Raw genomic sequence first — 21483 nt, 5'->3', positions numbered from 1 at the left:
ATGTGGTTATCAATGGTGTCAAATGCTACACTTAGACCAAGCAATAAAAGCAAAGGTCGGAAACCAACAACGAATCATTGACTGCTTTAATTAGCTCTGTCTTTTATGTCTATCATGAGGCCTAAACCCTAACTGACAGTCTTCATATACCTGTTTCTGATTCGGGTATGAGTTTAACTGCTGTGCTACAGCTTTTTCTAGGATCTTGGAGATAAAAGGAAGGTTTGAGATCAGCCTGTAGTTTAACAATTCAAGGTTCAAGGTAAGATTTTTTGATAAGTGATCTGATTACTGCTAATTTTAATGGTTTAGGTACGTAGCCAATGTTCAAGGAGAAGTTTACTAAATTTAGTAAGGGTTCAATCACTTCAGGTTGAATTTCTTTAAGAAAGTGCATGGGAATCTAGTAAGCAGGTGGAAGATTTTGAGTGGGACAACAGAAATGTTAATTCACACTCTTGGATTAAAGGATTCTGGAATCTTCTTTGGCATGGTTGTTCTGATCTCTAAGTAACGGCATGACGTCATAGTAATACTCTTATGTTCTTAATTTTCTCAATTAAAAATTCATAAACTCATATTGTATGATGTAATCAGAGTTTTGAGGTCAGTTTTAATCTTAATTAGATATGCAGTTGTACGAACTAAAAACCAGGACTATTTTTGTTTTTTTCTTTTAGGGTAAAGAGATAAGATGTTCGAGTGGTAATATGTGCCTTTCTATACTTGCGAAGGCTGCGAGCTGGAAGACTACAAGTTTAGTATGGAGCCATTTACTTTCTATCTTTTTAGTGTTTTAGATTACAAATGTGATCATTATATCATGGTACTAATTTTGTAGAACATGCGGCAGCCTATTAGGTAAAGCTATAGGTAGGTATACCAACTAAAGTGATCAGTCAGAGTATTGTTTGTTTTATTTATGTTGTTACTGCTATGACCTTTACTCTGAAAGGATGGTGGAATAGCATGGGGTTGAAAGTGGATAAATTGCTCCTCCTGACTGATATTGGCTAAACTTCATCCGGAGGATGCGTTTATCCAATTCTTGCTAGTCAGTTAGTAACATCAAGCCTATCACTCCATTTTCAACACTTTTTCAGATGTACTTATTCATTAAAATATTCAGATATTACACTAATTGTAGTGTTAGCCTTTTGTAGTTTAGAAGTCATTGTATTTTGAAGCAACTACATGTGATATTCATGTGCGATACTTTGTGTAAAATCACCCATATTGTTGAGGCGGCTATGTTTGTTCATTTAAAACCAAATACATTTTCTTTGTAAAATGATGCACATACATATGTCAATACTGGCAGGTTGTCCTTACAGCACATAGTGAGACACACCTAACGAAGTTGTGGAAAGATTTAAGGCAAAAATGGAATTCTTTTGGGTTGACAAATTTATTATGCCCCCCTCAAACAAAAGGTAAGACAAAGTTTCCTTAAGCATATAGTAACTTTCATTATTTCAAAACAACTAATACAACTAATCTTCAACCACTATAAATTACAGAGTGTATAAATGTGCATATTCTTAAAATAACAGAATAATCTTCTCCCCAGCACTGTTCCTATGCATCTACGACACGTCTTTCTAACTGGAAGGAAAAGATTTAGCAGGTAAAAAGATGCTGAAATGTGTAGAGACAGCATTAGCTCTGAAGACCTTAGCGCTTAGCTCTTAAGACAAATTACTTAAGACCTGTCAACATACATATATATCTTATCTAATATCCAGTTAAATGATGGCAGCACATTAGTGGCATTAAAATATATATGCAGAACATTTTTTTAATCAAAGCTTACACCTTTATTTTAGTATTTGCCCAACTGCAATGAAGAGAAACTGTTCTTGCTGGGGCAGATGAACTTCATAACAGATGAAGAGCGATTTTCAACACTTGATTGAACTCTTTGGTCCTTTCAAATTCAGTTTGTTAATAATGACACCAGTGTCAACACAAAGATGTTATGGTTTGTATTGTGTTTGGTGTTTTAAAAATACTTCATTTATCACACAAACCATTTTCAACATGTGTGTAGTTGGTCTTTCTCATTTAATTCTCAAGGTTTTTTCTGGAGTCTGAATGGCATGGTAAATCCAAAAGATTGTTGTCAAAGCAAGTGAGTGACAAAAGTGGGCCACCAACAATTAGAGGGGAAATACAGAGACTAGGTCACAATCATGCAGTAAACCGCAGTGAGGAATGTCACCTCACCCGTTTTTTGAGGTGGATGGAATGGCAGTTTTCATATACAACAACACTTCTGTCTCTACTGCCCTCTCTCCTGGTTTCTCTTTCCCCTCCCATGCAAATGAAAAAGGAGAAACTCTTACCTGCACTGTGAAACACAGATCTAAAAAAAAGTGCATAGCTTCGCAAAAAGAATTTCCCACACAAACACTCAACCCACGTGCTGTTTTTTTTACTTTCAGATTTCATTACTGGCTCCTGGTTTTTATCTGTTTTTGACTTGGCAACTGGGGGATGTTTAGGCTAAAATGGGCATATTTGTCCTGCTTTCTCTTTCTTTAGTCATGAGAGGTAAAGGTTCACGAAAAGAGGATTTGTGAGTCAGCTGGAAGAATACCATTATATGTATTGTTATTCCTTTTCTGTATCCATTTGTCCAAAGGAAAATCTATGAGATTTTATACATCAAATATCTGCATTTACTGCTTGAATCCCCTGAATTACTACAACATTTTAGTCCAGGATTAACGACTAACATTCTGACCAGAAGAGTTTGTCAGCGGAAGGGGCTTCTGCCAATCTGCCATTGAATCTATATCTTTTGTTGTTGTTTATGGCTATCGCGATGACTTTTGTGATCAGCACAGTAAGGGGACAGCACCAATGTGTGTTCTGTGTACAAGCATGTGTGTGTGGGAGGAATGAGTTGGTGTGCAACTGTCTGTATGGCCTGACAGGAAAGTACAAGTGGCTTCAGTGGGGATGTCCCATAAAAACAGTCATATCCCAGACAAGCAACACTTTATCACTCAAGTGGAATGTGATGGAATTCCATTCCTTTCATATTTACCTACATATATTGCAGGTCTTACTTTTCTCATAATGAGATCCAGCACACCCTGATTTTGTAGGGGTGTGGTAGTGGTGGTGGATGGGGTTTAAGTTTAATAGTTAGTTACTAGTCTTGCTTTGTAAAGATAATCCATTTTCCTTGTGCTTTAAGGCTTTATCAGTATAGACATATTATCAGCACATGAATAGAATCAGCACATGAATAAATGAATCAGAAAAAAATAACATGAGATTTGTTTCATTTCAAAATGACAATTGAGGGAATTTTACCCCAAACACATTACTACATATACATGTACGATATTTAGCAGACAATCTTAGCCACAATGACTTCTAAAAGTGCTTTATCATCTACCCAGGAATGCATCATAGCCAGTACAATAGGTTAAAGTCCAAATACCTTTGAACTAAGATACTAATAGATACAGGAGTCAATTCTGATACCTAGAAAGAAAGAATTACAAAATCAACATATCATAAGTGCAATACCAAACAGCATTACTATTGCAAAAGATGCTGGTAAGTTCAGTATATGCAGATATTCTAAATTAGTGAAAAAGAGATAGTGTATAGTGATAGAATATAGTGACAGGAATTACCAGAAAACTTAAATGTACAAAGGGAAATGTGAAAAATGTTCGTGCTTTTATACTTTAAAAAAGGATTTTGTCACAATTGTTTAGTCAGAATCATTGGGGGAAGACTATAAAAGCACAGTTTTGTCATTGGCTCTATTGGACTCTTGGAAATGGTAACATTTCACACCGTATCTATAAATCTACAACATGTATATGATGCCCATGGTGCTTCAACTGCTTTTCCTTTCCAACCACAACATACATAGGCAGAGAGAACATCTGCTAGAGAGAGAGCGAGAGAGAGGTCAGCTCTCTAAAACGAGAGAAAGACAGAGGGGAAATCCTGTGGGCTGAGTTGAAGTGTGGTACTGGAACATACACACATTGATTCACTGGTCTTTACACTACAGTCCAAACTGAGGTGAGTGCAGTCTATTATCTGACTTTAGTATTGGGAATTGTCATATTTGTTAATCAGTTTAAAACTACAGAGAGATTGCTTAAAAACTGCCTCATCTCGTGCTTCCTAATTTATTGAGTTGGTGAGTAATTGAGATGATTAGGGTCTTCAAGCATTTCATCTCTCAGTTGTTTATATTATTCAGACATCGTGGCAGAGCATAGGAAAAACTGACATGAAATTATTATTATTTGCAGTATTTCTTAATTCCTATATCACTAATTAAGTATAATGGGCACTCAGTTAAATGCAACTGAATGGAATAGGATGAAACAAAAAGGATAAAAAAGTAAAGTAATGCAAATATTAAATCTAGGTACATAACACAGGATCTGTATGACAGTGTATTTACTTTTGCAATGCTTACGTCCAAAAATACAAAGTTCAGAATTCTGTTTCCTTAATGAAGACATTTTACTTTATGTCAGTGGTGAATTCCACTAACAGCCTTAGTTCCATTAACAGCCTTAGTTCAGTATGTTTCAGTATGTGTTAGTTCAGGATGTTCACTTGACTAGACTGGGATTTAACAGTAGAAGACGGTGTGCTAGGAGATTAGGTATCTGCTAATTGATGACCTCTGAACAGAAGATTTTTGTAAATCTTTGTCTCATCTAATGTAATGGTTCTTGCCACTGGTTGTCTTTTACAATGCAATGGCACTCTTTTGTTGAGAAGTGCATGTATGAGGAATATGTTTCATTAAAGCAACATAGCTCCTGCCCTTTACAAAACAGTTGTCTCATGAAACTGGATATGACACCCACACTGTAAAGAAAACAAGAACTCTGTTAAGAATTTGTTAAATCCTAAGAAGCCTAAAGATATTTTAAATGCTGGTGCTGTGTAATCAACTGTAGGATGTTTCAGACACCTGTGGGTGAATTCTATGTGTGGCTCAAAGGGGGAACCACCTTTCAAAAGGTAAAAACCAGAGGTGGCGAAGGCCTTGTCTTTATGTGACTCTGCAAATAACAGTAGTGCTTCAGTGCAATCTGACACAGTGGAGAAGTTTGCATTGCCCATTAATAATCTCAGCATTCCATGGGCTATTAGCTTCTCACTCACCAGGACTGTAAGAATCTTTAACATTTCTCCTTGACAAGGAAACTCCCAGTGATAATAGGATAAGTGTGTATCTTATCTATGCTATATTTTCATTGAAAAGGAAAATGTTGTGATTTAATCTTCATTTCTTACAGCTGTTTGTTTTTCTGTTGCCTCATAGTCAGGGATGTCTTATCAAGGCAACATCAGGTTCAGCCTCTTGCTCGGCTGGTGCAGCCTTTTGACGTTCGCTATGGTGATTATAGCTGTGGTGCTTGCCACGGGCACCACCTTCCGAGGCCAGGTACAGTTCAAGCTAAAGGAAAACTACTAAAAAAAAATAAAAAATCTAAAACTACCCTGTAAATTCATGGTAAATTTGGTCACAAGTTTTTCTCAGAATAAGCAACTTGTGCAACGGAATGCGCAAGGGGAACTCAACCGATTATTTGATTTTGTTTTTATTTTGTTTTGTTTTTTCAGCAGAGAAGCATGGGGGAGGATAACCTTACAGGTATGCTTGAATCTAATGCTGGTTTAACAGTACTCCATCTAAAAGTCCCTCCTGTTCAATGCTATCATGCTTAATGCAATATATTATTGCAAAATTGTTAGCTTTATCTGGGATTAGGAATCATGGTTAATATTACATAGTAATAATTATTTACATCATAAAAGCGGCTCACTTTTTTGTTTGTTTTTACTTCTATGAAGTAACCGTTAGCCTGTGTTGTTCTGATGTATAGAATGTAATATAAAATAACTACTCAATGTCTTTCATTCAGAAAATATTTTACCTTCAACGGCTTCCTTCAGAGGTGAGAATCTAGTGCCCTCACTCCTTTACACATTTACATATGTACATTATATTAGATACAAACCTGATAAGCAAAGCATAACTTACATTCAATGTCCACATGTAGAAGTGCAAGCTGAAATTATTTTGTCTGTTTTGTCTTTGCTTTAAGGTTCCCCCACTGGGCAGCCTCTTACTGATCACATCCATCTTATATGTAAGACACGTTTTTGTTACCTTTTCCCTTTTTTCTTGACAAAACAAAACTCAAACAGGGACTTTTGGTTGCTGGATGATCTAATTATTTCGTTCCTTTTCTCTGTTTAGTGGAGGAAGTCCCACACATGCACATAGATCTGCTAAGATGAGGTCTATAAGGCAAGCTAAAGGCATTTAGATGCAAAGACTGAATTCTTTAGGCATTAATTACAAAAAGGACAGTATAGACCTGGAGTGAAAATCAGAAGTGTTTAAAATGTGCAAGTTACAGTACACCATGTCTAAAACTGAAACCGCCTTCCACTCCAATACTGTGACCACAAAATGTCCAAGTAGAAGTATTTTTATAGTTTAATAACAGCAGGGCTGCTTTGATGGCTACTAGCTAGTGTAAATCATATATAGCATATACTGATACTGAGTACTGATCATCTTTTTACCAAATGCCTACTGCAAACATCAGTGTGACTTTAAGGTAAATTAATGAAATGCCTTCATAGTTTTCTGTAATGTGACTATATGAACACAGCACACTATTTTACAAACACAGTGTCTTCACAGTCCATGGGTCTGAGAGACTGTATCAGTTTTTATCTTTTAAGCGTAACTGGAGTTATCTGCCAAGAATTGGTTTTGACCACAAAGAAAAAAAAGGTACATCAAAGTTGTAGGGGTGTTGTGAATCATGGAAAAGGTGACAGCTGTGTGTATGTGTGTTTGTGTGTGTGTTTGTGAGATGTGGGGGAGGGGCTATTCCTTTAATGGTTTATCATCCCCTAATACATCCTCTGATACTGCTCTGAAGTGGGTGTTCACAGAACAGCTATGGTTAGGTTTATAGAGAGGGCCTACACAAATGGAACAAACATATTCAAATGAAGTGTAACGTTGCTATGTGAGTTAGTTTCCAGCATTATTTATGCAGCAGATCTGTGTGGAGTTTGTTTTTCTGGTGTAGATTAATGCAGATTATTTTTATTAAAAAAAAAAATAATAATAAAATAAAATTCCTAACTATTTATTTAACATTTACCTGATGCTTTTATCTAAAGACACTTACAATCATGGCTGAGTACAACTTTGAGCAATTGAAGGTTAAGGGCTTTGCTCAGGGGCCCAATAGTGGCAACTTGAACTAGCAACCTTCTGCCATACATGCCATGAAGCTGAACATGACAAGCAAAAACCTGCACACACTCCCATTCTGAGAGAGTATTATAAGCCTACAAAGCTACATATCTTGTTTTTTAAAAGGACAGGTTTCTTAGAGTTTCTTACAGTAGATAAATCGCAATTATCTATCTATTTATTTATTTATTTATTTATTTTTTGAGATTTGGAATTCAGATTTTGGCTAGCATAATCGTAACATTATGATTAGGTTTAATTCAAGTTCATTATATGCATATGCTTCTATTTAACAGATGATGTCAAGAACACCTGGAAACCCTCCAGTTTTCTGTCTGACAAGAGCAGTTTCATCACCTTCCAGAATAACTTGGTGAAAGTCAAAGCTGCAGGAATATACTATGCCTACGCCCAGGTCACCTTCTTACACAGGAAGGCAGACGGTGAGGAGACAGTTGCTTTGGTTATGAATGAGAATATTCCAGACGTAAAACCTCGGAAACTCATGGAGGCCCAAAAGCATGGCATTGGCACTGTGTCCATGTCAAAAGTGATGAAACTGATGGAGAATGACTGCGTGAATCTGATTGTCAGTAATACATCAATGATCTTCTCACATGAGATTTCAAACACATATTGGGGTCTCTTCATGCTTGCTAAGATGGAGGATAAATAGGTAGCAGGCAGTAACACTGCTCTCTCAGTTCACATAATGCTGAAATAGTCCTATCTAATATTTGATTGAACTACTACTATTGCTCAGTAAATCCGGGCATAATATTCCAAAGTTAATTTGCAACCACTTAAAATCATCCGTAAGCACTTAGAAACTTCAGGGAATGTATTAATGCTCTTAGAATGAAGGATGCTAGAAGGAGTGGGTCCAGGGTCCATTACAATGCGACAGTGGGTTGTATACTTATAGCACATCTAATCATACATTCATCAGCCAAGTTGTGATGAACTACTGTGTCTGCAAAATATGAAAAAGCATCAGCAAAAGAACCACTCTATAATTTTTCTCTTTTTATGTATGTTTGTATGTATTTGTTTGTGTGTGTGTGTGTGTGTGTGTGTGCATGCGTTTGAGTGTGTGTGACTGAATGATTTTATTATATGGATGGTTGAATGTTCTCAGGCCTTGCTGGTATCATATGGTCTACACCATTTAATGATGCTGCAAGCTTTTGTTTGTTGTGAAAATATAGTGAAATATTTAACATTTTTGATAAGAAATTTAATGTATTCTGACAATTTTCTACTTAATTCCTTATTTATGTGGCTTATTTAACTGTACTTGAATTAACAATCTTAACATTCCTGATTTTTACAGCAAATCCACTAGTGGAAATACTGTGTTAAGTTTATTGAAATGTTATATACTTCGATCTACATGTCATTGTGAAAATGTGATATATCTTTTTGCGGTACACATTATAATATCCTCAAACAGCATATTGTGTATGTGGCAGAAAACTACTGTGCTGTTGACAATAAATGTCTATTCAGAATTATAAATAGAATAGTAATTTTTACTAAATCATATTTCACTTATCCTTATATTAAAGTCCTGGAAAGGCATTATTCAATATAAGGCAAAGCACTGTATTTTTCCTAGTTCTACGTGGCTCATTTCTCACTCAGTTACTAATTCTTACCATATGAGGGCGCTATATGCCAGTGAGCTACCTCTAAACCCGTTTCTATGTTCCTATTATGAATCTTGCTGTTAACCACTATACAGTTGTACATAAACTGACTGATGAATATTTCAGGGGCACCATAAATGTCAACAGGCTGACATCACAGTTTTAGAGAAAGACACATGACAAATGACATATTTATATAAGTGCATATTTAACACACCGAAAGCATAATAAACCATAAAAATAATAATAATAATAATAATAATAATAATAATAATTATTATTATTATTATTGTTATTATTATTATGCTTATTATTATTATTATTATTATTATTTTTGTTGTTCTAATCATATAATCAGGCAATGACACTGTTCAGTTACTTTAATTTAACACTTCAGTCCAGAGGTGGTTATGTTTCTATAGGTGAGGGGCAGAGGTGGGCAGTTAAATCATACAATGTATAAACCTTTTAGAATTTAAGTTGTAAATTCAGATAATAAAAAACAGATTATATCATGAAGTGTTTTGCTTTTCTTTTCTTTTATATGCCTTTCATGACTGATGTTTATAGAATAAAACTTTTAACTTCCTGAATTTTCAGTTGTCTAACGAGGAACTGCTTTATTCTCATGCTGCTATTAATGGACATGATATCTCTTCAAAGTGAGAGCAAACGCAGGAAGTGACTCTAAGAGGAACAAGCACTTTGCATGGGGGGGGGGGTCTGTGCTACCCTTATTACCCAGATCAATATTAGACATGATTAGATCTAGTCTCAGAATTAGAAACAGAAACAGCAACTGAAGAGTTAGACATTGTAGAGCTTACTTACATGAGCGAGGTAATGTCTGGGATCACAGGATTTCATCATGACATTTCTTTGATGTTTGTTTGCATGTTTATTTCGTGCTCCGCTCTAACTTCCTGTGTGTTTGTGGCTTCCATGTGCACAGCTAACTGTGCATGCAGGAGAGGGACACGTGCTCTCATTAGACTGTAGGTCAGATTGGTTGGTTTCCTTCCTCTGTGCAAAGTCTTCTGAACTGGACACATGTCAAATGTCTGCAAGCTCATGTATATGTTGACAGATCTCTGCACTGGCTGTCCAGAATCCTTCATTTCACTTGCAAAGTATTCTCAAATTGTTTATGCTGAGTATCCCTTAACTGGTTACTTAGAAGGCACAAAACTTTGAAAGAAATTACATATTATTTATGAAAAAAATGACCTATTATTTATTTTAATGATCAGGTTTACTTGCAGACCTTCTTATTCATTTACACAAATCTATTTATATTTATATGTAAATGTAAATAAATTTAAAAATATAAATATATTTATCTGCATTCTCAATTATCTTAATAATGTATTCAGGATCGTATTCTCAGGTTAGTTTTATATGCATTCTTTTAGACAGTCAACAGTCTGACAGGAGACATAATAATAACTTGCACATATTACTAATGATAACTGTTGGCAACTGGTCTTTTAGGAAAATGTAATTATCGAACAACTGACCAAACATTTTACAGACTGTTATGTTTTACATTTTAATAAGTATGCTATAATAAAAGCAAGGGCAATGGGAAATGCAAAATACAGATAAAATAGCCTTCATCTAAGGTATCAGAACATCGAAGCTTTGGGTTAAATCAGACTTTGGATGACGATGTGACTTAAAGCTTCCTCCTACTAATCCAAAGAACAGCACCGATGTCTGCTAAGTAAGGCCTAGCGTGCAAACGTGTGTGCAGAGAGGCCTGCCAGCATGTAGAGTTGTTTGAGGATGCACAAAACCTGCGATTTAATGTCACAGGAGCCTGTAGCTAAAATCCCCCGTACTGGAGGCAGTGGGCTTAGCCCCGAAGAGGTAGGGAACAGACAGGTTTCTGGAGCGCAAAAGTATCATCGGAAAGGCGTTGCGAAAGTGTTACGTGTAGGCAAACGCGCACTCCTCTGTGGAGAAGTGAGCCGCGCGTAACCAGAGGAGCCGTGACAAAGAGGACGCTGCGAGGGTGGCGGCACGGAGGAATCCTAAGTCGCGTTGCTCATTAACCACAGAAACATAACCTCAAAGCCTACTCGCACATCTACTTTTAAAGGGTAACCTCAGAACCTCCCTCGGTTTTGTAATTCTTCATTTACATTTAGCTAGGAGCCGTACGCTAAACGTTTGGAAACCATGTAAATGCCACCAGAGCTACGGGTAAAAACACTGATTGTTTTTGTTTGTTAAGCGTGGTTTCGCACACTATTGTCAGCTTTCTTCTTGATTTGTCAATATTTAAAAATGCTGCTTTTAAGGCAGAGGGCGGAAGTGAAATAGCCGAGAGGCTAAAGGATAATCACAGTAATCAATCAATCATCTATTAAAAGAGAGCTAGAGTCAAAACAAACAACATACTTTTTCCACAGGGAATTAATAGTGCACCACCCACGTGTTGGATCCCCAACCGCCAACGGAGACACGTAATGTTGCCATATCAGGTCATAAAAGGAACCCTATACTCTAAGCTTGGGAGATACCATATCTTGGGCAATGAATAAATGAGGTTAGTGACTTTATATGTCGGCAGGATGTTTGGAGGGGAAACAGCATCATGGTAAACAAAAGTGACTTCACAGGACTAGATAATTTCCTTCCTCAGTAAGTAATTTATAGTAATGAGGGCTGTTAAGATCAAGATAATTAACTCAGAAATGTTCACAAATGCAAACCTTTGGTCTATCTTGGGCAAAGTGAAGAAACAGTTAATCTAATCAGTACTAGCACAAAGCAGTCTACCTATTATGGCTAGAAATTATAATTAGCACATTTATTTTAACAACCAAACTGATCATCTAATGATCTGTAAGAGTCCCCCAGTGACTCCAAGACTAGTCTAGCACAGTTCCCTTACAATGTTAAAACTAAATCAGCAGAAATGGCTTATCATTCATTTTCTGGCAATATTAGAAAAGTCCAGCAAATTAAATGTGCATGAAGTCAAAGATATTATACGGTAACTGTATTTTTGAACATATTTCTGCAGTATAAACTCAAGATACATTTGTAATACATTTGTGGAATATGTCAAAAGCAAAACAAGCATATGCCACCAGATACCATGTGACATCTGCTTCTCTGAGATTTTGACATTTTGGTTTTGCCAAAGTTATTCACATACTGCGCTGAAAATTCTTCCAAAAGAAATCACAGTTAAATACGCATTACATTCGTAACTAGGCAGGTCATAGTTTCTAGATGGGCAGCAGTCGCAGCACCCACACACAAGGCTTTGTATATGTCTCATACGCCATACTCCTCTGACTGATAAATGAATTCATTAGTATAAGTGCCAGATTACTGTTTTTTGTTTTTTATGCTGAAATTGAGTGCTTAACTTCAGGTGCAATATACGCCAAAACAATCTACAAAAGCACACAAAACAAAAACACAACACTACCTTTACTGCCTGAGTTGCACAAAAACAAACATAAACTCACTCCCCCAAAAAATGAGGATTACACCCTACACCAAGATTTATATACAAGATTATATACAACTAGATGAACAAAAGCAAGAGAGAGCGATAAGCGACGGAGTTCAGAAAACATCTTGGAGCCGTAAGAAAAAGCCAATTCAAACATAGCAATTCAAATCAATCAGCTTAGTCAGTATGAAGCTATTGAATGAATCTGAATGAGTCTTAATAATCCCAAGGAGGTGATCTCAGCGAAGAGAGACAGGGGAAGTAGAAATAAACTTGAATTCATCTGAACTGAAACCTGGAATGTTGTGAGAATCTGTAAAACATGAAACGGACAAACACAACACACCAAAACACCGGCAGATGTAACAGTGTTAAGAACAGCGTGATTTCTTTATAATTACATGTGTTTTTTATGGCTTGATTTTATCATATAGAGAAAGACTGCCTGACATTTACAATACGCTTGCATGCCGCCTTTATTATGTGTCTCACAGCAGACGCTGTCTTTTGCATTACTTTATAATCTCCATTTTCCAATCATATTCTTATTTAATATAAAAGAAATGGCCATTATAATCTCAGCATTAGAGTGCAGAGTTCACCTCTATTCAGGCACCACTGTGTGGCCTTCCATTCCAGAAAGAACAGTATTCTATACTACATCAGCTGTCATTTACCTCCCCTGAGACATGTACATTAGTTCAAAGGTTCTCATTTTGAGTACCTGATCCACATTATGAACTCTGTCAGAAAAAAAAAAGATTAGTAAAATAATGCACGTTTGGCTTTTTAGATTAGTATTACAATATATAGTTAACTAGCCACTTTGTTAGGAACTTCATTAGCAGGACCACTGTTGCCTGGATATTATTTGGATAGCAGCACCACATTAATGGTGACTGGGGGTTTTACACATTGCAAAGTCACTGCTGGATTAAGAGTCCAGTGGTTAGAAATGAACTACTGTTGAAGGGCGCACAGCAGTAGATGGTATGATCCAGAAAAGCAGGCTGGTTTTTCCCCCCCTTTTTTCTCAGTGAAGTGTGAAGTGTAAAATGATCTTGCATCAGATAGTAAGTGTTTTGTTTTACATCATTCTGAGACAGCACTGACATGAGCACTGCCAGATAAGAGATACTCTTCTTTATCCCTCCACAATCAGCAACAGCCACAAAAATAATGAAATAAATAAGCCTGCCTACATCAACATTATATTAGAATAATATTAACATAATATTAACAATATATTAATGTTATATTTATCAGAATGGAAAAAGTACTGAAAACACACACACACACACACACACACACACATCTCACCATGCAGTTTTTTTTTAATTATTATTATTCAGAGAGAGTCTTTCTAAGAAGGGTTACAGCTGTAGTCAAATAACACAATGCTATCAGGATGGGTAGTGAAATTCATGGTGATCAGGCTGTAAGAATGAATGCCCTGTGCTTGGCCTCAAATAAAATGGCCCAAGTAGAAACTTCAGTGTGGTGATGTCATGGGTAGAAACATTTCCTCTGCCTATCATATTGCTGTGGGACATTTTCAGGTATAAAACAGGTGAAGCCTTTATGCTTCTGTCCCTTAGGTGAATGTAGTCACGGTGTATAGGGTTTCAGATTCCATGAGCAGCATACAGAAGCCGACTTCAGTGGATGTAAAAAGTGACGGCCCACATTATATAAAAAAAAAAAAAAATAAATAAAAAAAATAAAAAAAGGTTTAGTCAATTCGTCATCAAGGTCTAAAAATTTCCATATCAGGGTATTTGGGTGCCTATTCAGGTTGATGGATTCAGTTTAATTTTATGGTCAAACCATGTGGTCTTATAAATATGAGAAAGAGAGAGAAAGAGAGAGAGAGACAGAAAGGCAGAAAAAGTACACAAACATTCTGATAATAAACAGCAAATAATTTTTACCTTTTAAGTCAAAAGGAGAAAGATTTGACTGGGGAATCCCCAAAACTGGACTCTCCAGAGAAAGTTGCATAAGTTAAGGACAGATAAAAAAGTAGTGGTTGCATCACGAATGAAAAGAAAATCCCCAAATAATACTGCTCATTCTCTGTTTATCCACTCATCAATGAATGCATTATTTAGATTTTTTACACATTATTTTTCATACCATCTTTTTCATGACTGCTTAACTGTACCACCTTTTGCTGGAGGCCAAGGATGCCAATGTCATGTAAAACACAAATGTCTGGAGAGTGGGGAGGGTGAGCAGGCATCTAATTCAAATTAGATTGTGATTTTAGACACAAAGTCATAAAAGAAAAACAATGGGAATTTCGAAAACTTGAATCTCCACAGGGAAACCTGTACATGCTGGTATGGGCATGCTAGCAGGTGCTGTCATTACAAGGCAAAAAACAAAGCAAAAATTCTGCTGCTTGTCTTCTGATCGTTTTAGGCTATGACTGATAATTTAAGACTCTCTGCAACTACTGCTCTGTCCAGTTTAAGCTGCAAGATGAACAGAAGGTCTGTTGTGTATAGTATTTTGTATATTGCATCTGCACGCCCCTTCTTTTGCAACCCCAGGTGGTGATAGGGAAGCCCCATGACAGGAGAGGCACTGTTTGTGTGTGGAGACTGAAGTGCTGGATTGCTGACTAATGAATTTGCTGGCTTTTGGCGTGGATCCTGCTAAATCCTCCTAATTGCCTTCCTTCACATTAAACGATTCAGAGACTGAGTTTGCATTTTGTGTGCACATTGTTGTTCTTACTCCTCCATGATTGTTCTACGTTGCACTATATTGGACTGTTTGCACTTGTGTAGCATGTTGTCGGTTGCACTGTTGTTTTGTGTTGCACCATGGTCCTGGAGGAACATTGTCTCGTTTTTGTTGTGTACTTGTATATAGCTGAAATGACAATAAAACTTCTTTTAACTTGAACTTTCGAACTTGAACTTTGAACCTGAACTGATACAATTTAAAGGTTAGCGGCTGGAGCACTGAAGACAACCACATGTTCATTCATTGTGCACTTTTACTTCATTGTGCACTGAAATGTTGTAGGTCATTGTTCACTCACCAGCCATTTTATTAGGAGCAATGACCTTGTAACTACATTTAAAAATCATTTTATTTGGGTACACCAGTCTGTCTTATAGCTACATTTTATAGATGAACAATTACAAACCACAAACTTTGATGCACAGTTCATCAGTCAGCCTCTTTCCTGTTCATCACAAATCTGTTTCTGACAATATCCGTGCAGTATTAACACTTGTGGTATTTTTGTGGTTGCTGAGTTGATTGATTATAGGGCACATCAATGCTGCTGGGAATTTCTCTGCATCTCAGTGTGACCAGGCTGAGTGATTTTGCAAACTACAAATAGTTTTTGAATTAGAAACTAACCACAGACGAAGGGTCAGAGGACAGTTGCAGGTGGATCATAGACCATAACTGTACATCTAGTAAGAGTTGAGGGTTTTTAAGTATGTTCAGCCATACTTACAGTCATTTAAATACTGATGACACATCTTTATAGGGTAAAGACATGAGAATAAGGGAGGTAGGAAAAAGAAGAAGAGATTTCACCCAATTTATCAGACCAAACAAAGGAAAAGCCATCACCACACCTTTAGTACAAAGGTAGAGTCTATGTGCATATGGCTGTGAAGTCATATATAAAAAACCTGAAGAATTGAATTGACCTAAAAATGAAAAAAAAAAAAAACCCACTGAGCAGCAAGGTTTTCTTTTACATGTGAGTATAACATGAACAAAAAGATTATGGGTGATGGAGAAATTCCGAAAACATGGATTCATTTTGCAAAAATACATATTAAACAGGGGTTGGTTTTTTTTGCAGGAAGGAAAACTATTGTTGACCAGTGTAATAATTCTGGAAACATACCCAGAATATACTAATCTAAAAACTAAAAGCCAAAAAGGGAAAGAAAAAAGACAGCTAACGCTTCCTTTTTCTAGACACCTTGTAGCAGTTAAAAAATGAAAGGCAAAAGCCTGCAGTCACCTGCACAAAACCTGCACAAGTCGTAAGAGTGCTATAGACATATAACAACGTTTTTGCTGTTTTCTTTCTATGTAGTCTATCTCTTCTTAGAGCCAGTGGCAATTGGACGACTCAGCTGACAGTAGGCATTCATTGCCTTTAAAACCCAAACTCATAAGCATGCTACAAACAGCGAACTTGTCACCTAAAATTGTCACCTTTGTCAATTATTATCCTATTGGCGGGCCAAACTTCCCTCTCTGTATGTTGCACCTCTGGACTGGGTTCAGTGCAGACAGCTTCACATTTTGTTCCCATGGTGTTGGCTTTCTCTCACTGGTGGAAACTAATGAACATTATTAGATACACTTATCTCTTCAGAATGAAATTATGTGCATTTAAACCACTGAGTAAAACTTTACTGGTGTGATGAAGTGGTCAGTGGTCATTTGGTACTGATCCTTTTAATACTGTCGCCTATATTGACTTGATTACATGTAACATGTAATATGTGCTGTCAAAGTTGTTCAGCTGAGGAACCACAAAGTCTAAAGAAGGAACAAATCTATTTCTTGACATGAAGGGAAAATATGTCAAAGCCTCTATTTTCACACTTCAACAAGCAACCATTGCATTTAATTTTTTGGTGTTCAAATCCAATACGGTTTACACAGAGCCTCATGGAGTTCAAGTTCAAGTTCAAGTTCAAGTTTGGTTTATTTGTCACATACATAGTCATACACAGTATAACTCGCAGTGAAATGGTTTTAGAGCGCTCTGTCCAAACTGAGGAAAAAAAACAGGGGTGCATAGAGAAATATATATTCTATATATATACAAAATATATTAACAATGTATGTACAATATATGTATATTATGTTTATATACACAATGTACAATGTATACATGGATATGTATATATGTATATGTATGTACACAATGTACAGTTCCATCTTACAATTGAGTCAGAGAAGTTTAGCGCATATATATATATATATATATATATATATATATATAGAGAGAGAGAGAGAGAGAGAGAGAGAGAGAGAGAGAGAGAGAGAGAAAGATTCACCTAGAATCATATATATATATATATATATATATATATATATATATATATATATATATATATATATATATATATATATATATAGAGAGAGAGAGAGAGAGAGAGAGAGAGAGAAAGATTCACCTAGAATCATATATATATATATGAAATGAAATAGCAAACTAAAGTATTAAAAGTTTTCCAAAGGTATCATAAACCTGATTATATTTCTGTACATTTACATCTGGGACTTTTAATTTAATGTGTGCGTGGTTAGGGGTGGAGTGGAGGCGTTGTGAGAGAATGTTGGTGTCTGTGTGCAAACGTTCTTTCCCTTTTCAAACCAACCTCTGCTCCCCTTACATCACTGGACTTTCCCGTTCTTTTTCATATATGCCACTGCAGCTCCAATAAAAACACATTCAACACAAGACATCTTTAAACAATAATCTGAGTGAAACACTGAAATACCTGCTGTCAGAGTCATATACAGAGTCACCAACTGTGAAATTAGCGAACCAGCGTGAAATAGAGGTCTACAAAATGACAGCAGCAGATCTTGAAATGGGTATGGAGGATGTTTACCAGAAAACGGTGACGAGCATGAAGCCTTCTTCTGGATCAGAGATGTGGAAGATAGTGGGAGCCATCATCTTGGTAGTCCTCTGTGCCACAGCTGCTGTCTTTTGCACATGGCGTTTCACGGTAAGCCTCAGGTCACATAATAGGAACCTGGTTTACAGCATATCTCTCATACCGATCAGTATGAGAGCAAGATAAAGGACAACAGAGAGTAAGGTTCTCGTGATGATTCTCCACAGACTCAGGGTCCGCAAGAAGACAGACACAAGGACATGCACAGCACCCCTGGCACAGGTACATGGACAGACAATGATTCATCAGAACAGTTTCATATGTTTAGAAATCTCAAAACAAGTGAGACATTTATAAGAAGAGTATTTCTGAGGTCATGTTCTTGATGCCTCTAACTGATCAGAAAGCTATGAAGTTGAACTTGAGGATCAGGACATGTCAAACTGAATGAATGTTTGCGTGGTTGTGTGTGCAGTGATTAATCTGTAGTGCCATTGTTTCCTCTTCTTAGCACACTCCCAGACAATGCTAAAACGAATAGTCAAGAACAGAAAGGCTGCTATTCACCTCCATGGTAAGTTACAATGTCTAAGCTCTTTGTTTTCTTAATAACTACTGAAACTCTAGGTGTTTTTCTTTTCCTGTGCTATCATAATAGAGCAGATTGACTTTCCCTACATCAATCACCTTTTATGAGTCATTAGCCACTATGTTTGCAATAATGTGATTATGCAATACCAAGGCACACTCTCAGAAGAAAAAATATTTTAAAATCTGTGAAAAGCTATACGATAAACACATCAGCAATGTGACAAAATCCTATGCATTTCTTACGGAGGCAAAAGTGGATTTTTAGAAGAAGGGGAGCATTTACATTAAAATTAATCACAATAAAGTAGAAAATCAGGAACCATGTCCATTAGAAGACAAACCTTAGCTCATGTCATCTTCTAGACATTTGAATATATAACAGTTAAACAACAGTTCTCCAGTTGGAGTTAACTGGGACTCCTTCAGTTTGTCTCTGAAGAGAATCTACATTTTGTGTCAGGTCTAGCCTTTTAATCTAAAACAGCCTAAAACGTGATCAGAAAAGGTTCTATCTGATGCAATACATTTCTTATAACTTCAAACTATGTGGGGATTTTTTTTACAGTCTTTTCATCTATGGTGTGGGAATGTTTCTTATCGAAGGGTACATCAGGATAGCATACTTACTGGGACACTAGGTGCTTGTAATGCCTAATCAAAATGTCTGCCTACTCTAGCTTCAGGTCAAGGCAGCAAAGAAAAGTCACTCCAGTGGGAGAGTGATGTGGACCAATCCTTTTCCAAGGGTGGACTCAGGCTGAAGGACAACATCATCCTCATTCCATCTGATGGCATCTACTTTGTGTATAGTCAGGCATCGTTCGCCGTGTCCTGTGGGTCAAGTGAGGAAGACATGGTGACTCTGAGCCACACTGTTCTGTGGTCATCTCTTGCGTCCCCTTCAGCTGAACCAAAGGACCTGCTCAACGGATTTAAATCCGTCTGCCAAGCCAACATGCAGGGGCAGAAGAATGAGGACCTCGTGTACGACGTCATCTATCTTGGTGCCATCTTTCAGCTTCATAAAGGGGACAAACTCTCAACGGAGACTACCCATGCTAATGAAATCGAAGACCATGGTGCCAAAACATTCTTTGGGGTGTTCAAACTGTAAGAGTCTTGAGGTCACATAAGACCTGTGAAAGTGCAAAGACAAACTGTTTTATGTTAAAACATACAAGTTCTAATTCTCAGAGTGTGGAATGTGAGATTGCTAACTGCTAACTGAATACATGACACAATGTGTCAGAACTGCTGGAAAGCTCTTCAGTCTATTGATTGTATTACAGTATAATGACTAGTCTGCTAGTAAATCACTCAGCTGATGAACAGGAGATCACTACTCCTCAGAAGTCAATAGGCCAGTAAAGTAAGCTTGTATATAATATATACTGAGAAACATGCTAACATAGCTCACTACAGTATGTGCCTATGTTGTAACTACTGCACTTTTTCATTATTGTTTCATTATTCATTCAAGTCAAGCAAATATATTTAAAAGATATGCGTATTTAACACATATTTCTTTATTTATTACATTGACCTATTTATTCTATTTATTTACTGGGTGTGAATTAAAAACATTTTAAAAAGATACTGCTCTTTGTTTTGTAATCTTTTCACGCTAGCATTCAGATAAAGCATCTGGTATACTGAGAGGATCTATTTAACATCCTTAAACATATTGTTAAAAGCTGGAAGTAGAAGCAGCTGAGAGGGCTTTCTTTAGGAAATGGTTCATTGTGTGAGTCAGACCCCACAGCATGCTTTTTTCCTCACCAGCTACATGCCAGAGCATTTAACATTGGCTGCACTGTTTGTTTCCTGCTACTTCCTGCTACTGTTCAAGAATAAAGCACACTGTTTTAGCTTTTTGAGTTACAATTTGTGGGGTTCTGGCTGTGTGCCCAGAACATGAGTCAGCAGTACCTCAGATAAAGGGCATGGCATCAGTTTTCAAAAGGAAATACCACTTAGTGATAAAAAAAAATAAATAAATACTGTAATTCCACTCTGCATTGCTCTGTACACAATGACCTTTGTAACAGAGTATCAGTGCAGCTACAGTGGATTAATGAGGCCCCCTACAGGAAACAATGAAAATTATTAAGTTGTTCATGCATTCCAATCTAAAAACATCCCTGTCAACATGGCAAAACTAACATTTGCGAGACTTTTGAAATTATGATTAGAGTAAATTTCCATGTTTCACTTTTTAATTTTTCTTTCTAATTTGTTGGAAATTAACTGTTCATATGTTACTGTTCAACAGTTACTAACAGATCACATTTAACAAGTGTTTTAGTCCGCTATACAACCTTTATGGTCAGTGCAAAACAATGGGTTTTATTGTACCATAACATCCAAAACGTTTGCATATAAAGAAAAACATTATTTACGCATTGTATTTGCAATACATATATTAAATATGCATACATTTTCAAAATGACAGGAATTTAGTTGATTTAAAGATGGATTGATTCTCAGAGTTACTAATTTATAGTGAACACACATAATAAATAAATATGTATGGTGATAATATAATGACATACCCTGAGCTAAATGACTAAATATGATGATTACATGCTGAAGGAACATATGAGGTGCTATGTTTAAACATGTCCAGCTGAGCAAGTTAACAGAATTACTTGCAAGTTTATCATTTCAAAAGTTAAAATAGTGTCATATTGTGCAAACGCAAAATTCAGTATGTCTTATTGTCGTATCATAAATCATAATCTTATTATTGAAATATTGCACAATAAAATCAGTACTCAGAATGATTGTCTTTGAACAGAAATACATTATCATCCAAACTAACCACTTTAAAGAGAAAAATTATGAACTATTAAAAGGTCCCATTTT

The 21483-nt window shown here is 36.4% G+C and overlaps 3 protein-coding genes across 4 annotated transcripts in view; 2 read left to right on the top strand and 1 right to left on the bottom strand.

The window, feature by feature from the left end:
- Positions 1-4030: 4030 nt before the first annotated feature.
- Positions 4031-9138, top strand: lta (lymphotoxin alpha (TNF superfamily, member 1)). Its single transcript, XM_035534317.1, has 6 exons — positions 4031-4053; positions 5321-5443; positions 5623-5653; positions 5925-5957; positions 6108-6152; positions 7579-9138. Exons 2-6 carry the CDS (start codon positions 5327-5329, stop codon positions 7956-7958), a joined length of 606 nt encoding a protein of 201 aa, XP_035390210.1. The 5' UTR covers positions 4031-4053; positions 5321-5326; the 3' UTR covers positions 7959-9138.
- Positions 9139-17796: 8658 nt separating this feature from the next.
- tnfb (tumor necrosis factor b (TNF superfamily, member 2)) lies at positions 17797-20116 on the top strand. Its single transcript, XM_027024484.2, has 4 exons — positions 17797-18138; positions 18255-18309; positions 18539-18601; positions 19296-20116. The coding sequence occupies exons 1-4, from the start codon at positions 17977-17979 to the stop codon at positions 19730-19732; spliced, it is 717 nt and encodes a 238-aa protein (XP_026880285.1). The 5' UTR covers positions 17797-17976; the 3' UTR covers positions 19733-20116.
- Positions 20117-20816: 700 nt separating this feature from the next.
- gabbr1a (gamma-aminobutyric acid (GABA) B receptor, 1a) overlaps positions 20817-21483 on the bottom strand; it is a 41577-nt gene continuing 40910 nt past the window's right edge. For both annotated transcript variants that reach the window (XM_027024482.2, XM_035534272.1), the window contains one exon: positions 20817-21483. This exon is cut by the window's right edge and continues 2112 nt beyond it. The gene's annotated coding sequence lies outside the window, so the exon portion shown is untranslated.

Source organism: Electrophorus electricus, chromosome 15 (assembly GCF_013358815.1).
Source record: "Electrophorus electricus isolate fEleEle1 chromosome 15, fEleEle1.pri, whole genome shotgun sequence".
Taxonomy (NCBI): domain Eukaryota; kingdom Metazoa; phylum Chordata; class Actinopteri; order Gymnotiformes; family Gymnotidae; genus Electrophorus; species Electrophorus electricus.
This window is presented reverse-complemented; position numbering and strand designations above follow the sequence as displayed.

Bases quoted from the DNA above. Each gene is read 5' to 3' on its own strand.
- lta (XM_035534317.1), top strand. From the start codon at position 5,327: ATGTCTTATCAAGGCAACATCAGGTTCAGCCTCTTGCTCGGCTGGTGC. The intron at 5,654-5,924 runs GTATGCTTGAAT...TCTTTCATTCAG, and splicing joins GGGGGAGGATAACCTTACAG to AAAATATTTTACCTTCAACG. The intron at 5,958-6,107 runs GTGAGAATCTAG...CTTTGCTTTAAG, and splicing joins TTCAACGGCTTCCTTCAGAG to GTTCCCCCACTGGGCAGCCT.
- tnfb (XM_027024484.2), top strand. From the start codon at position 17,977: ATGACAGCAGCAGATCTTGAAATGGGTATGGAGGATGTTTACCAGAAA. The intron at 18,139-18,254 runs GTAAGCCTCAGG...GATTCTCCACAG, and splicing joins TTTGCACATGGCGTTTCACG to ACTCAGGGTCCGCAAGAAGA. The intron at 18,602-19,295 runs GTAAGTTACAAT...TGCCTACTCTAG, and splicing joins GGCTGCTATTCACCTCCATG to CTTCAGGTCAAGGCAGCAAA.